The following is a 14,400-nucleotide window of genomic DNA, read 5'->3' as shown; positions in this document are numbered from 1 at the left end:
CCTCCTTATGTTCAGAAAATTCTACATACATCAAGATTCCAAAAGTTGAATTAGAATGGAATTTGCTCCATTTTATTGAGTTGGTCTAAAACAGTCCATCAAATTTTCAGTCTCAAATTTTTTTCTCTGTAATCATCCTCTTACAGACTGACTTGTGATCAGAAAACCATTACACACTATAGTATGTTCCATACTGAAGAGTTAAAAAAAGAGACAAGGGGCATGACCAATATCCAATGTTGAGGGTAGGGGCTCCTTCTGGAGGTCTTATCTGGTACACCATCCAACATGTTCCTGAACAGGAGGGAGTTTCCATGTACTAAAAGTAAATTTGTCTAGTTTAAAATCTAAATTATTAGATAAAGCAGAAAGATAAAAAATGAGAAATATTAGGTGGAATAATGGGTAGTGTGTTAGCTATGGAGTCAGGAATATGAGTTTGAATCCTGCCTCTGACATTTAATAGCTGTATGACCCTAGCTATAAGTCACTTAATTCCTCTTGGCCTCTTTCTTTTCATGCAAAAAACAAAACAAGACGAAACAAAACAAAAACCCACAGAAAATAATATCACCCCTCTCCCAGGGTTGCTGTGGGGTTTGAATGAAATAATAGATGCAAAACATTTTAAACTTTGAAGTTCTAGATAAGTGTTAGCTATTATTGCTGAAATCTGCTCTCTCTGGGTCTCTGGGCTCTAGGATATAAACTGTCATCCAATCTTGCCTACTCCCAAGCTTAACATGACACTTTCTAGCCTCTCCAAGTCATGTTTCCATATGTATATCCTCAAAAACCCTTTTAATTCTATCTCCTTTATATTATTAGAAGATAAGCTTCTTGAGAGGCCAGGGACGGTCTTGTTTTTGTATTCCTGGTGGTTAGCACATAGTTAGTCCATAGTAAGTGCTTGATAAATGCTTCTTTTCTCATTTATCCATTCATTTCCTGAATTCTTGTGCTCAGCATCAGAACAGGCAATCTCACTGTCAATAGCACAGTGCTTAGTTTGGGGACATAACTATTAAATGTCTCAGGCAGGATTTGAACTTAACTTCCTGACTCTGAATGCACCATTCTCTACCAGAGATGTCAAACATAGGCCACTTGAATCAGATAAAAATGTAATTGGAAAATATTTAACAATGTAAATAAAAATACAGTGGAATCCAAATAATATTAATAGGTGGTTTTCTAAGTCAACATGCAGTCTGCGGCTTAAGCGGCCCCTGTTTCTATATTGGAGTTTGACACCACAACCCTAGACATTATGTCATACATACTAACTCAACCAGAATAAAACTACAACATCACAATAGTAGAACCTGAAACAAATTAACATTTCATTTGGTCTCAGTTCCTGGCCCAAATCTCCAGGCAACTGAGCCAACCATCCAGATGTGCTGAGCTGTCCACACACCCAGCCAGAGCAAACACGGGGGAGGGTGAGACCAGGAGGACTGGGATTATGTGGCTCTGTGTCCGAAGCACAAGGCCAGAGAACGAGCCCCATGAGAGACAGAGCAGCTTCCCTGAAATGTCTTCTTACCAGGGTATCTGTTGGTCGCGTTGCTGCATTGCACTCATTGTCATTCACCACAGACAAATAAGCTCCAAGGATGCATTTGACGGCTCGCATCTGGTAGCCTTGGCCACAAGTAACACTGCACTGGAGGAAAAAAACCAACAAAAACAAGGGCAAAGAGACCTCAGCCAAGGCTCTCTCCTCAACCTCTTCCACAAAACAAAGGAAAAGGGGCAAAGTCCCTACAACTCAAGGGACTCAAGGGGCTAGAACCTGTGCAAATAGGGCAAAATCAGGTGACTAGCTGGGTCATTTGAGACAGTGGAGAAAGAGAAATGACTCAGAACTCAACCAGGTAGAAGAATGGATTTTACACTGTGAGGTGAGGTAGAGCTGGTCTGGTAAAGACAGGTTATAACGAAATCCAGTTGTGATGGACACATATTCAGAAAATGGGACAGCATTGCGTGGTGCTGTTCTTAGACCCCACACCCCAAATGTCTTACAAATCGACAAAGCAGGCATTTGGAAATTAGATGACTCTTCTTCTCTATTCCCTCTTGCTTAGGCATTAAAAGCTTCTTCTAATATAGAGTATACATAAAAAAGGGATGTATTTAGAAAAGGTTCCCTAGAATTCATCTAGAGAACAATGAAGGGGCTTGGATTAGATGCTCCGGTCCTAGGTCTGTGATTTTAAGAACAGATGGCTGTGATGGTGTTGGGTAAGAGGAGGTGGGAGGGAAGAATGAATTTCCTAAGAAGCTTTTATGTTCCTCTTCCCTCTGCCTCACTTCATCGTATCCTTAAGATCCTGTTTAAGTCCCATCTTTTGCAAGAGCTTTTCCTGATTTTGCTTATTCCTCCCTTCCAAACTATCTTGTGCTTGATGGCTTTGCAGATATTTGTATTTGTTAAATTTTTTTGTTTTGTTTTGTTTTTGTGAGGCAATGAGGGTTAAGTGTATTTGTTAAATTTATAATCATGCTGTAAGTATCTTTATGTACAATTGTTTCTCATATTGGAATGTAAGCTTCTTGTAGGTGGAGATAGTTTCATTCTTTGTGCTTACCACGACTACCCTTAGAGCAGTTCCTGGGACACAATAGACCCTTAATAAACACATAACCATCTGATTCCCACTGAAAACAGTTATTTCTACTTAATCTGCGGTAAGAGTGATTCCACATAGTGATGGTAAGTACAAAGACAAGCCACTCAAATGCCTGGATGAAGGAGATATTCAAAGAAAGAGCTGTCCTTTGGAGATTGTCTCTTGCCTGGAAATAGCCAGATGCTCTAAATCTTAGCATCTTAAACCATGGGTCTCAACCCCTTATGGGATCATGAAAAACTTGGTGTAAAAATTTCCTGGATAAAAAGGGGTCGAAAGTGGAAAAGTTTAAGATGCCCCAGCCTAAATCAACTCTCAAAGTTCTTTAGAAAGAGATGTCAAATTTAGGAAAACACTAGATGATGCCCCAATCAGATTAATATGTAATTGGGAGATGTTTAACAAAAATAAATAAAAATACAATACAACTTAGGTAATGTTAATTTGGGGTTTTCTAAGTCAATATGGAGGCACAGGCATCTCTTTCTGTTTGAATCTGACACCAATGCCTTAAAACATAACAATTTGGGTAGCAGCTGGATGGTGCAGTGGATAAAGCACCAGCCCTAGAGTCAGGAGGACCTGAGTTCAAATCTGACTTTAGACACTTGACACTTACTAGCTGTGTGACTCTAGGCAAGTCACTTAACCCCCATTGCCCTGCAAAAACAAACAAACAAACAGACAAACAAAAAACCCTAAAAATTTGTATTTGGAGTCAGAGTATGGGAAGAGAATTGATCCCTTCTTCAAGTCCAAGTGTCCCCTTCCCATACAGCCTGCCCAGTCTTGGAGCATACTTTAAAAAATAATAAAGTATATGGTATATGAAGTATAGCTTATTTATTTTAATTCAACTGCTGCAATGAATAGTGCACATATGATTGGACCATCTCCAATTCAATCTCAACCAACAACCATTTACTAAGAACCTATTATGATGAGATTAAATTCTTTTTGTTGTTGTTGTTCTTTTTTTGTTTAACTGATGACGAGGACTTCAGCACACACAGTTGGGCTTTTAAGTCTCATGATCACTGTGAGTTTATACACAAATGAACTCCACTCTTGTCCTGTCTGTACTGGCAGGATTCTGAGTCACAGCCATATGCCTGGAACATAAATGTCTCATAGTCTTTCCTCAGGAAGGACACCTGCAGATTGAAAAGTCAGCTCAGAGTTTTCTTCTGTACAGACCTTCGGGTATGTTCTCTCACAGCTCCTCCATGAGGCTCTGCCCAGCACCCATGGGAAGCCTCCCTCTGAATCTTTCCAACCTTTACAGGTATCTGGTATAGCAGGTAATGTTGGAGGTGGATGGGTGGTGGTGGCAAGTTTTTTGATTTCATTACTTGGTGGAAATTCTGCTTTGGGAAATCCCTCCATTAACCCAGATTGGCAGCTCATTTGTAACTTAAGGTCTTAGAGGGTTTTCTGGAATTTACACAATTTGACCAGGGTTATAGGGCCAGCATGTGTCAGAGATAGGATTTGAACCCAGATCTCCTAAGGCCTTCTAGTCACTACATCACTACTTGCTTCTCACTGTTTATATTTATTGGCTTTTGTTGCATAGCTGCAATTTCATCAAGGTAAGAGAGTTTCAGGCATGGAAACTCCTTCCACCAGTGCAAATACATTCTAAGAGAGTTGCCTGGGGCACTCAGAAATTAAGTGACTTGCCCAGCATCACTGATCTGGAATGTGACAGAGGTAGGATGTGTCCCTGCCTCTAAGGCCAGCCTCCTTCCCCACCACCCTGAGCTGCTTCTCGTAGTAGACATGCCATATAATATTTGTAAGAAAGCCTCAGGAAGAGTGACCTCTAGCATTAATCCGGCTCACTGCTTATGGGCTCTGGCTGGCTTTGGGAGCCCCAGGATGGACCACAAAAGAAACAGCAGCACTGAGTATGAGGGCAAAATGATTTTGCCAATTAAATTAGGTCTGCCTGACTGCTGACCAGTTCCAGTCCATGCACGGCATGCTGGGGACATGGTTAATCCCCTTCAATGGCACGTCCCTTCTCAGCTTCTATCTAGAGAGAAAAGAACATAGTCGAGAACCTTGTCATTTAAAATACCTGTCCCCACGGCCCTACTTGCCAGGATGCACATTCCTGTTGCTGACAGGTCTGCACTGATTCGGGCTTGGCAGCAAGGTCACAGAGTCGATCATTCAACCGCTCTTCGCCAAACTGACACCAGACCTGGCGGTGCTTATGCCCTTTTCCACAAGTGACCAAGCACTGCAAGGGAGAAACACAGGACAGAATGAATGTTAAGCAAGGTTATTCCTGGATGAGGCTTTGGGGGTGGGAGTGAGGAGACCGGATCCCTTCCCAAGTCCGTTTGTTCCCTCCCCACACAGCCTGGTCACTGTGGGAGCACACTTTAAAAAATAAAATTATATAGTATATTAAGTATAGCTTCTTTGTTTTAATTAAGCAGCTGAAATGTCCAGCGAATAGATAATTGTCCCATATCCAATTCAATCCAAACTAACAACCATTTATTAAGCACCCTATTTATATGTGGGTCACCATGCGAGGCACTGAGGAGTACAAAGACAAAATGAATAACAGCCCTGCCTTCAAGGATCTTCGAATGAAATTTGCACTTATAGGATAACTACCATTTAGGAGTGAAAGCTATGTATTTACATTTTTATTCAGCAAATTCTTGCCTTTTTTGTGGTATACCTACCAGAAAGAAGATTAGGTGATTCTAATTTAGTGGCTTAAGAACACAGAAACAAAGAGTTGGAAGGGCCCATAGGGGCCATTCAAGTATAGCATATCTCTGAACAAGAATCATCATTCCTACAAATATCCATCCAGCGGGGACTGTGACCTTCTCCTGTGAGGGGAAATCCAGCATGTCCCAAAGCATCCCATTTGACTTTTGGGTAGTTCTAGTTGTTACAAAGTTATTCCTTATATCAAGCATAAATTTCCCTATCTGCTACTTCTACTAACTTCTCTATACCTCAGTTTGTTCACCAATAAAATGAGGGGGTTGGATTCAGTGGCCCCTAATGTCAGTCTATCTCTGTCTCTGCATCTCTATATGGGGCAATGAGGGTTAAGTGACTTGCCCAGGGTCACACAGATAGTAAGTATCAAGTGTCTGAGGCTGAATTTGAACTCAGGTCCTCCTGAATCCAGGGCCAGTGCTCTATTCATTATGCCACTTTATCATGTGATGATGAGAGGTTCTTGACCTTTTTTTTTTTTTTAAACTATGGTCTACTTTGGCCATCTCATGAAACTTACAGACCCATTCTCAGAATAATATTTATTAAATGTATAGAATAAAGTGCCTCAGATTATAATGGAACCTAATTTTCAAAATAAGTTTGGAGACCCAAGGTTAAGAATGTCTACTTGCATCTGGTAGTTGCTCAGGTGAGAAAGGGGGAAAAGATAAAAGAATGTTGTGTTAAGGGTGGGAAAGACTGTGTTATCTATCAATCAGAGAGAGGAAGGCTTTGATGACTCAATGTATCTCCCTCACAGGCCCCAACTATGCTTCACTTTATATCCAGGTCATCGTCTACTTTTCTGATGTTGTTGTTCGTCCTTCTTTTTGAAGAAGGCCAATGATATCGTGAATGAGTGCTGTCTTGACTTGCACATGAATTGGATTTAAGTGAGGTGAAGTACAAATCATCAGCCTCACTCTCTTCCAGATTCATTGGAGTTCAGTAGGAAGACAAAAATGGGGGTGAGTGTCAACAGCCTAGAATGCTGCTGTGGATGAGCTGGGCCACCATGGTTTTGATGTACCCTCCAGATGAAAGACCAGGCCCCCAGGGGACTTAACACTATCTGCTCCAGAATTCTCTTCCTGGGATTCACACCATCTTGATTGGTGACCTATTGTATCTAGCATTTCCTAACCATGCTTGATTTTACACCCCAGTCATCTTTTTGTCGGCCACAACTCATACCCCATCACACCAAGCTCTGCAGCCCTAATCAAATCAATACTGGAAAGGAAATGTCAGTCTAACCCTCAATGAGTAGATTTATCCTCCTATTGACTTACCAAATCCAAATACCCCTCCCTGGCCCTCATTCCCCTATCTATATGTGCTATCTCTTCATATTATAATGTAAGTTCTTTGAACAGGGATTGTCTCACCTTTATATTTGTATTCTCAGGATGTAGCATGGTATCTGGCACACAGCAAATGCTGAATATTCTTTTCATCGATTCACTAAATCTTTCATTCATTCATTCATTCATTCATTCATTCATTCATTCATCCATCCATCCATCCATCCATCCATCCATCCATTCATTCATTCATTCATTCATTCATTCATTCATTCATTCATTCATTCATTCATTCATTCATTCATTCATCCATTCACAGTCCTACCTCTGACCAGTCTCCTGTTTTCCACTGTGGACAAAGGAACTCATTACATCTCTGGATGGTGAACTTCTCTTGGTGTCTGCATTTACTATCATCTAAGACATCATTGTGAGGACTCACACAGATAGCTCTTCTTATCTGCGTTCCGCTATCACAGCTCTTGGAGCACTTAAAGAAAACAGAAATAGAAATTGAGGGCCTTTCTCCCTAATTGAGTTCTCCAGGAAGTCCTAACTTTTGGCCAATCTTTAGTGAAAAAAAGTCTATTGTAAAGAATAAAATAAAAGTAAGAAGTGTAAGAAGTGGCCTGGTCAAGATGATAGAACCAGACTGGGAAGATCAGGGGCAGCTAGGTGGCACAGTGGATGGAGCACTGATCCTGGATTCAGGAGGACCTGAGTTCGGATCTGGATGCAGACACTAGACACTTGACACTTACTGTCCGTGTGACCCTGGGCAAGTCACTTAACCCCAATTGCCCCTCAAAAAAAAAAAAGACTGGGAAGATCAGGGCTGGAGTCACACATGACACATATAGGCTGCATGACCTTGGACAAGTCACTTGACCAGGCAGCTCTCTCAGAGTTATAGGGAAAAGGCTGACTCACTTTAGTGGAGGGAGTTTCCTCACTTAGGAGTTCCTCACAGAGGTCTGTTCTCTTCCCACTATAAAAAATATTTTATTATAGTCCCTTAAACTCAGGCAACAAATGGCATCTCTCTTCTTCCCAAAGTCTGAGCATTTGGCCAGTCTATTCATCACATTCATGAGGATTTCAACATTAGAACTAAATCACCAGGGGAAAAAAAATCACACTGAACTGTGAAGGGCTGCACAGCAAGGGGCATTAAATAAAGAGAATATTATATATAATAATGTAAAACTAGCAAACATTAGAATGAAGGCCCACATAATGACCCATCCTGGCAGTGGGGTGCAGAACCAAGAATAATGGATTTGGAGTCAAAGGACTTGGGTTCAAATCCAAAGTCTGCTAGTCAACTTCCTCCAAGATCTTGATCAATCAAGTGACTGACCTCTCTCTGCCCTTCAGTTTCCCCATCTATAAGAAACTAGGCCGTTGGATTGGACAATGTGTAAGGATCCTTCCAGCTCTAAAATCTGTGGTCCTAGGACAATTCCAGAGAGCTAGTGATAGAACACACTCATCTCCTCTTGAGAGAGGAGGTGTGCTACAGGTGTGAAATGCTACATACACTAGCAGACAGGGTCAAGTGATTTTGCTTCAGTTTTTATTTGTTACAAGGGAAGATTCTGGTGGGGAAGCTGGTATTAAGAAATAATCATTACACATACATATACAGAGTGGTGTGCTGCAAAGTGTTTAACAACCAGCTCTCCAAATCACAGGACATGCTTTTAAGTTGAATCTGAATGAACATTTTCTCCATTACTTTGTTAAGTCTAGACAACCAATACAACAATAACTGAAAACCTAATTTTGTAGCATTTGCTAGGTTTCCAAAATGTAAATCTTCACATTGAATTTTTTTTTTTTTTAGTGAGGCAATTGGGGTTAAGTGACTTGCCCAGGGTCACACAGACAGTAAGTGTCAAGTGTCTGAGGCCGGATGTGAACTCAGGTACTCCTGACTCCAGGGCCGGTGTTCTATCCACTGAGACATCCAGCTGCCCCCCACATTGGAATTTTAATACTTATCTCTTGCTGGCTCCAACACATACCTCTGTGTGTGTGTGTGTGTGTGTGTGTAAATGAAAACAAAAAATATCAATAAAACGTTTTTTAAAAATGTGAAGCTAGGAATAGACAAAAGTAGAGGGGTGTTTGCTTTTTTTTAAAATAAAAAGTGTATATTGCCATGCTCAGGAGTGACTTACTTCTGTCCAGTCTGTATACCGCCAACCTCCCGTGTTACATTCTCCGGAGCATTTTTCCCGGTTGCTTGGTTTGGGGTGGCTGCTGCAGAAACTGTCATCCACTTTTTCTGTCTTCCCTTCAGGCCTATTGAACTTGGCACAGTAGATCTCTAGAGTTCGGTAACCCAAACCACACTGGGTGCTACATTCACTCTTGCCAGCAACGTGCCACCTACCCAGGAAAGAATAGGGCAGGGGAAACAAATGACTCTTCTCTCACTGGTGGGGATCATTTGCAGGAAAAGCTGATGTTTGTGGCATGCAAACAATGATGGATGGAATGTTGAGGCAGGGCTGCCAAAATCCAAATCCCAACCACCTTCTCCTTTGGATTTCTCCCAGCGGCCAAAGTACATGGAAAGAACATGGCAGTCACCAGAGTTTATCTCCTTAGGAGCCTGGAGAGGCTGTGTGGCTCAGTGGAAGGAGCATCCGACCTGGGAGTCAGCAGCTCTGGCTACATTGTCACTTTCCGTCTCTGGGCTTTGGCCAAGGGGCCTCCAAGGATCATTAGGTCCAAGCAATACCCTCAGGCAGGTCTTTTAATCTAAGACTCTGGTTCCTTAGCTCTAAACTGAAGCTAAGAGCAGCTAACACTTTAATCATTGCAAAGCACTTTTTATGCATCCAAGCCTCTCAGTACTATGATTATCTTTACTTTACAGATGACATAATCAAGGAAATGGACTTGTCCTGGCTCCCACAGCTATAAGGGCTAAGCTGGGATCCGAACCAGCCCTTCTTGACCCCATGTCAATCCAGTAATCTAGCATTTGCTGGGTTTCCAAAACTAGGACACCTGTTATACTAGCTATTGCACAGAGTTTTGGTGGGGCTCAAACAAGATGAAGTATGTAAAGTTGTTTTCACCCATGAGGCCTGACCACAATGTCATGGCTATCACTAGTATTTGTCCAAATACAGTCAAATCTACTTAATGGGAAACTCAAGGAACTACAAAAATCCAATGGAAAGAACTCAGACTACTCAACATTTGTTTTGACCACAATTAAGTAAAGCATTTCACAGGCAAGGGACTTCATCTCTCCAGGCCTCAGTTTCCCCATCTGTCAAGTTGAGGGTTTACTCTGTGATCTCAGAGCTCCCTTCCATCTCTAAGTCTGATGAGTTTGGGCTGCTACACCCTAAGAATGATCCCATCTCCATCTATCCCAGGCAGGATGCAATGAAGGGAAAACAAGCAGGGCAGATGAACCCTTCCACAAAGGAAGGGACCTCTCTGGTCTAGTCAGAGCCCCTCTTTGTAATCCCACTCCCATCAGGATGGAAAGATGAGGGGAGGAGATGCCGGCCTCACATCCCCCTTTCTTGCCTGTTCGTAGATGTTTGTCATGCTTGGAGTTATCCAAGCTAAGGGCTCTTGATCCAAAAGACACATCATTGGTACTAAACCAGCAATTTCAATGGTGAAGTACAATCCGGTCGGCTGGAGAATGCCAATGACTTTAAATTCGATGACCCAGGTCATAGGCCATCTGATGCTGGCAGATTCCAAATAACAATGAATTTAAAGTAGCTGGCACCAGTATCTCACTTTACACAAGAGCTGCATTCCTGAAAAGGTCATGAGCAAAGCAAATTTTTGTACAGTGAAGCATTATTTCCCCTCTAATTTCCATTAGGAACTGAAGAAGGACATTCTATAGAGTGGAGGACAAAGGTTGGGGCCTTTCTTCTGTCCATCTAAGTTTCTTCTCCCCTTCCCTCCTTCAGACACCAGAGACCATCGACCATCTCCAGGGAGCTAGCACATAATGTCAGATTTGTGATAACGAAACCAGCCAGTTCTGGGTGACCAGTTCTCATGCTCATCCCAAACACCATAGTGAAGGCCACTTTCACTGAAAGGATAGGGATTCTGAGAGTGCCCTAATGAGTCAGCAATGAGAACTGAGAGAAATGTCAGGGGAATGGGGTTCTAGTTCCAGCCCTGATATGCACTTGCTTTGTGACTTTAAGTGAGATACTTCGCCTTTTGGGGCCTCTTCTTATTTCTAAAATAGAGATGGTCAATGTTTGTTATGGCTGGGGAACATGGCTTCTCCCACATCCTTAACTGAAGAGATGAGAGCCAGTCTGGCATGGTGGATGGAGAGCCAGCATTGGAGAGCTGAACCACAAGACTCAAGACCAAAATCTAACACACATTACCTTTGTTTACTTTGCTCCCCAATACCCTCCAGAAATTCTCAATCTAAGGCTATGACTTATAAGTAAGTTGCTAATATGAATGGTGGAAGGAGTTTCCACATTGGCTTTTTCTTACATTGATGAAATCACAGGTCCAGACAGTCCCCCATGAAGAGAGTGACCGCTGAGAGAAGGGAGGAGAGGAGAGGAGAAAAGAGAAGAGGAGGGGAAGGGTAGGGAGAGGAGGAGGGGAAGGAAGGACAAAGACAGAAGAAAAGGCCAAGAACAAAACTTTGGGTGACAATCATATTGAAAGGGTAGGATGATGACTGAATCACAGAATTTCAAAGCTGGAGTCAATGGTCATATACTTCAAACTATATCCAAGAGAAAAACTCCCTTCTATATTCTACTAACAAGTAGTCACCCACCTAGTCTTCTCTTGAAGACCTCCAAAGAAAGGGAAGCCAGCATCCCCTGAGGATGCCCTTTCGACTTCTAGACAGTTCTGTCAGGATTTTTTCTCTTATATCCTGCCTAAATCTGCTATTTTTGGAAATTCTACCCATTGGTCCCTCAGGGACCAAGATGAACCAACATAATCTCTTTCTTGTGATAGTTCTACAAATACCTAAAGCCCGCTGCTGTGTCCTCTCTGAGACTTCTTCAGGCAAAACAGCTCCTGTTCCAGAAAGAACAACTCAAGGCCTTTCACCACCCTCATCGCCTTCTCTTGGCAGAGACAGCAAAGAGATATCAGGAAGACATTTCCATCCCCAAAATGGTCGCCAAGGCTCACAGTGTTATAACCATTCCTCCTGAAGTCCCTTAGTCTCCAATGCATTTTCTGCCTTTGTCAAATGGTGTATTCTATTGCTTGTCCAAGCCTTAAGGGAATATGTGACACAAACCTCTCTTAGTGTCCCACAGAAATGTCCCAGTAGGTCAGAGTACAATGACAGGCAAAGTGAAGCAGGCTCTAGTGGCTTTCTGTTTTTAAAAATGTAATGGTACTTGGGGAGGGGGTTGTTCTAATAAGGAACACCTTGAATAAAAGGCCATAGATCAATGTTTTATCTCATCCTGTCATAGCTTAATCAGGGTGGCCTCCATTTCCCTGAGGAAGTAAGGTAATTATATGGAAAAGTTCAACAGGGAGATCTGGGACTTTCATCCACTCTTTGATTCCTGGCTACCTTCTCTTGGCTTTCCGTCACCATATCCTTGAGAAATATTTTTCCACTGTTTTCCATCCTGAGTTGAGGGAGCCAAGCATCCGGTCCTTAGGTTGCCAAAATGCTAGCTGGGCCCGTGGCTTTGAGAGTTCCCTGCAAACTTTATTATCCTCTCTCTAGTCAAAAAGGGAACACATTCTCAAGGGAAAAGAGCATGATATGTCACAGAGACAAGGCAGGAAATGAGGTCAGAAGATACTTACAGACAGTGTAATGATGTTAAATTATCTAACTTTAGTACCCCCATCTGTAAAATGGGGAGTGGTGGGAAGGGTGACAGCTAGAGCTATTGTGAAATAAACATCTTTTAAACCTTAGAATAATAGAGAAGTATGAGATCTTAATGCCTTAAGGATTAGCCAAAGCTCCAGGAAAGGTACCATTAAATAAAAGGGAATGTGGCCTAATGGATAGAGTTGTAGATGTGGATTCAAATCCTGACTTTCACACTGACTGGCTGCTTGACAGTGGGAAAGTTACTTAATAATAAGGTCAGTCAATAAACATTTTAAAAATACCTACTATGTGCTAGCCACTGTGCTAAGCTCTGGGTGCTCTATTAAGGCAAAGCTAAGTGGCACAGTGGATAGAGCACTGGCCCTGAAGTTGGGAGGACCTGAGTTCAAATCTCACCTCAGACACTTACTAGCTGTGTGACTCTGAGCAAGTCACTTAACCCTAATTGTCTTAAACATCTGGGGCCATCTCCTGGAGTCCTGATCTATATCTTGCCACTGGACCCAGATGGCTCTGGAGGAGAGGGTGAGGTCGGTTACTTTGCAAAGCCCTCCCTCACTTAAATCCAATTCACTGCAAGTCATGACATCACCCCAATTTCATGCTCCTCTTCGAGAATGAAGGAGAAACAACAAGGGTCCTCTCTGAATCTCACTTTCCTCCTGTAAGATGAGGAGGTTGGATTAGATGGCTTTTAAAAATCACTTCCAGCTCTCACTTAATGATCCTGTCTTTTTTTTAAATTGTGATTTTATTTATGTAATAAAATATAATTTTGCAAATATAATAATGTCAGTCAATATAATTTATTATCTAAATATATACACTATATTATAAAATATAATTACAATATATGATATGATATAATATCATATGTTATATATAATATATAATTATGGTTTGGGAAGTACTTTACATATATTATTTTATTTAACCCTCACCATAGCCCTATAAGGTACGAGCTATCATTACCTCCACTTTACAGATGAGGAAACTGAGGCAAACCCATCTGAAACTTGTGGTCTTAAAAAGTCATCTGAGGCATTGACAAATGAAGTGATTTTCCCATAGTTACAGAGCTATTACATCTCAAAAGGAGGTCTTAAACAGAGGTCCTCCTGACTCCAATTTGTTTGATTGGCTGTTTATTTGTTTGCTTTTTCTGCAGGGCAATGAGGGTTAAATGACTTGCCCAGGGTCACACAGCTAGTAAGTGTTAAGTGTCTGAGGCTGGATTTGAACTCAGGTCCTCCTGAATCCAGGGCTGGTGCTCTATCCATTGTGCCACCTAGCTGCCCACTGCAATGAATCTTAAAGAGAAGAAGCTCAACAAGAGTTGGGTCTGTTGCTGTCCAGTGCTGCAGATAAGTCACTCCCTGTGACACTGGTGAATACCTAAGAATCAATAAAACAATGTGCATTTGTATGGCCCCTTATATTCCCCAGGGATATTTGCCATCCTGTGAGAAAACTGTGCAAATGTGGGAGTTTTCTTTTTAATCTTCATTCTTGAGATTTTTTTTCACCCACTTCTACTCTGCATTGGGCTGAGCCATGATGTCACCATTGTACTCTGCTCTTTAGTCAGGCTGAGGAGTTGTTATTATCCAGCCTTGCTCTCAGAGAAGCAGACCTGGATGGAGGGCAGATGCCTGACTTTTCAGCCAATTGCCAGCATCACAACAAGAGTTAGATGTGAATCCCTTTCTGTTCAGAACAATGTTTCTAAAGCCAGATAATGTAAAAGAAAATGAAAACACCACTAAGGTTGTAACTAGGGCCTCTGGAAACTTGTGGCAAGTCTTTCTTCCTTTGTCTTTCCTATTATAATCCTATCCAGGGGCATGCTGGCAAA

The 14,400-nt window shown here is 41.9% G+C and overlaps 1 protein-coding gene across 3 annotated transcripts in view; it reads right to left on the bottom strand.

The window, feature by feature from the left end:
• ADAMTS9 (ADAM metallopeptidase with thrombospondin type 1 motif 9) overlaps positions 1–14,400 on the bottom strand; it is a 195,145-nt gene that overhangs the window by 97,198 nt on the left and 83,547 nt on the right. For all 3 annotated transcript variants that reach the window (XM_043979758.1, XM_043979759.1, XM_043979760.1), the window contains 4 exons: positions 8,884–9,094; positions 7,026–7,190; positions 4,723–4,887; positions 1,550–1,669 (listed from right to left, as the gene is read on the bottom strand). In XM_043979758.1, coding sequence (XP_043835693.1) covers positions 1,550–1,669; positions 4,723–4,887; positions 7,026–7,190; positions 8,884–9,094 — 661 coding nt within the window. The remainder of the gene's footprint in view (positions 1–1,549; positions 1,670–4,722; positions 4,888–7,025; positions 7,191–8,883; positions 9,095–14,400) is intronic.

This window comes from Dromiciops gliroides, chromosome 1 (genome assembly GCF_019393635.1).
Source record: "Dromiciops gliroides isolate mDroGli1 chromosome 1, mDroGli1.pri, whole genome shotgun sequence".
NCBI lineage: Eukaryota > Metazoa > Chordata > Mammalia > Microbiotheria > Microbiotheriidae > Dromiciops > Dromiciops gliroides.
This window is presented reverse-complemented; position numbering and strand designations above follow the sequence as displayed.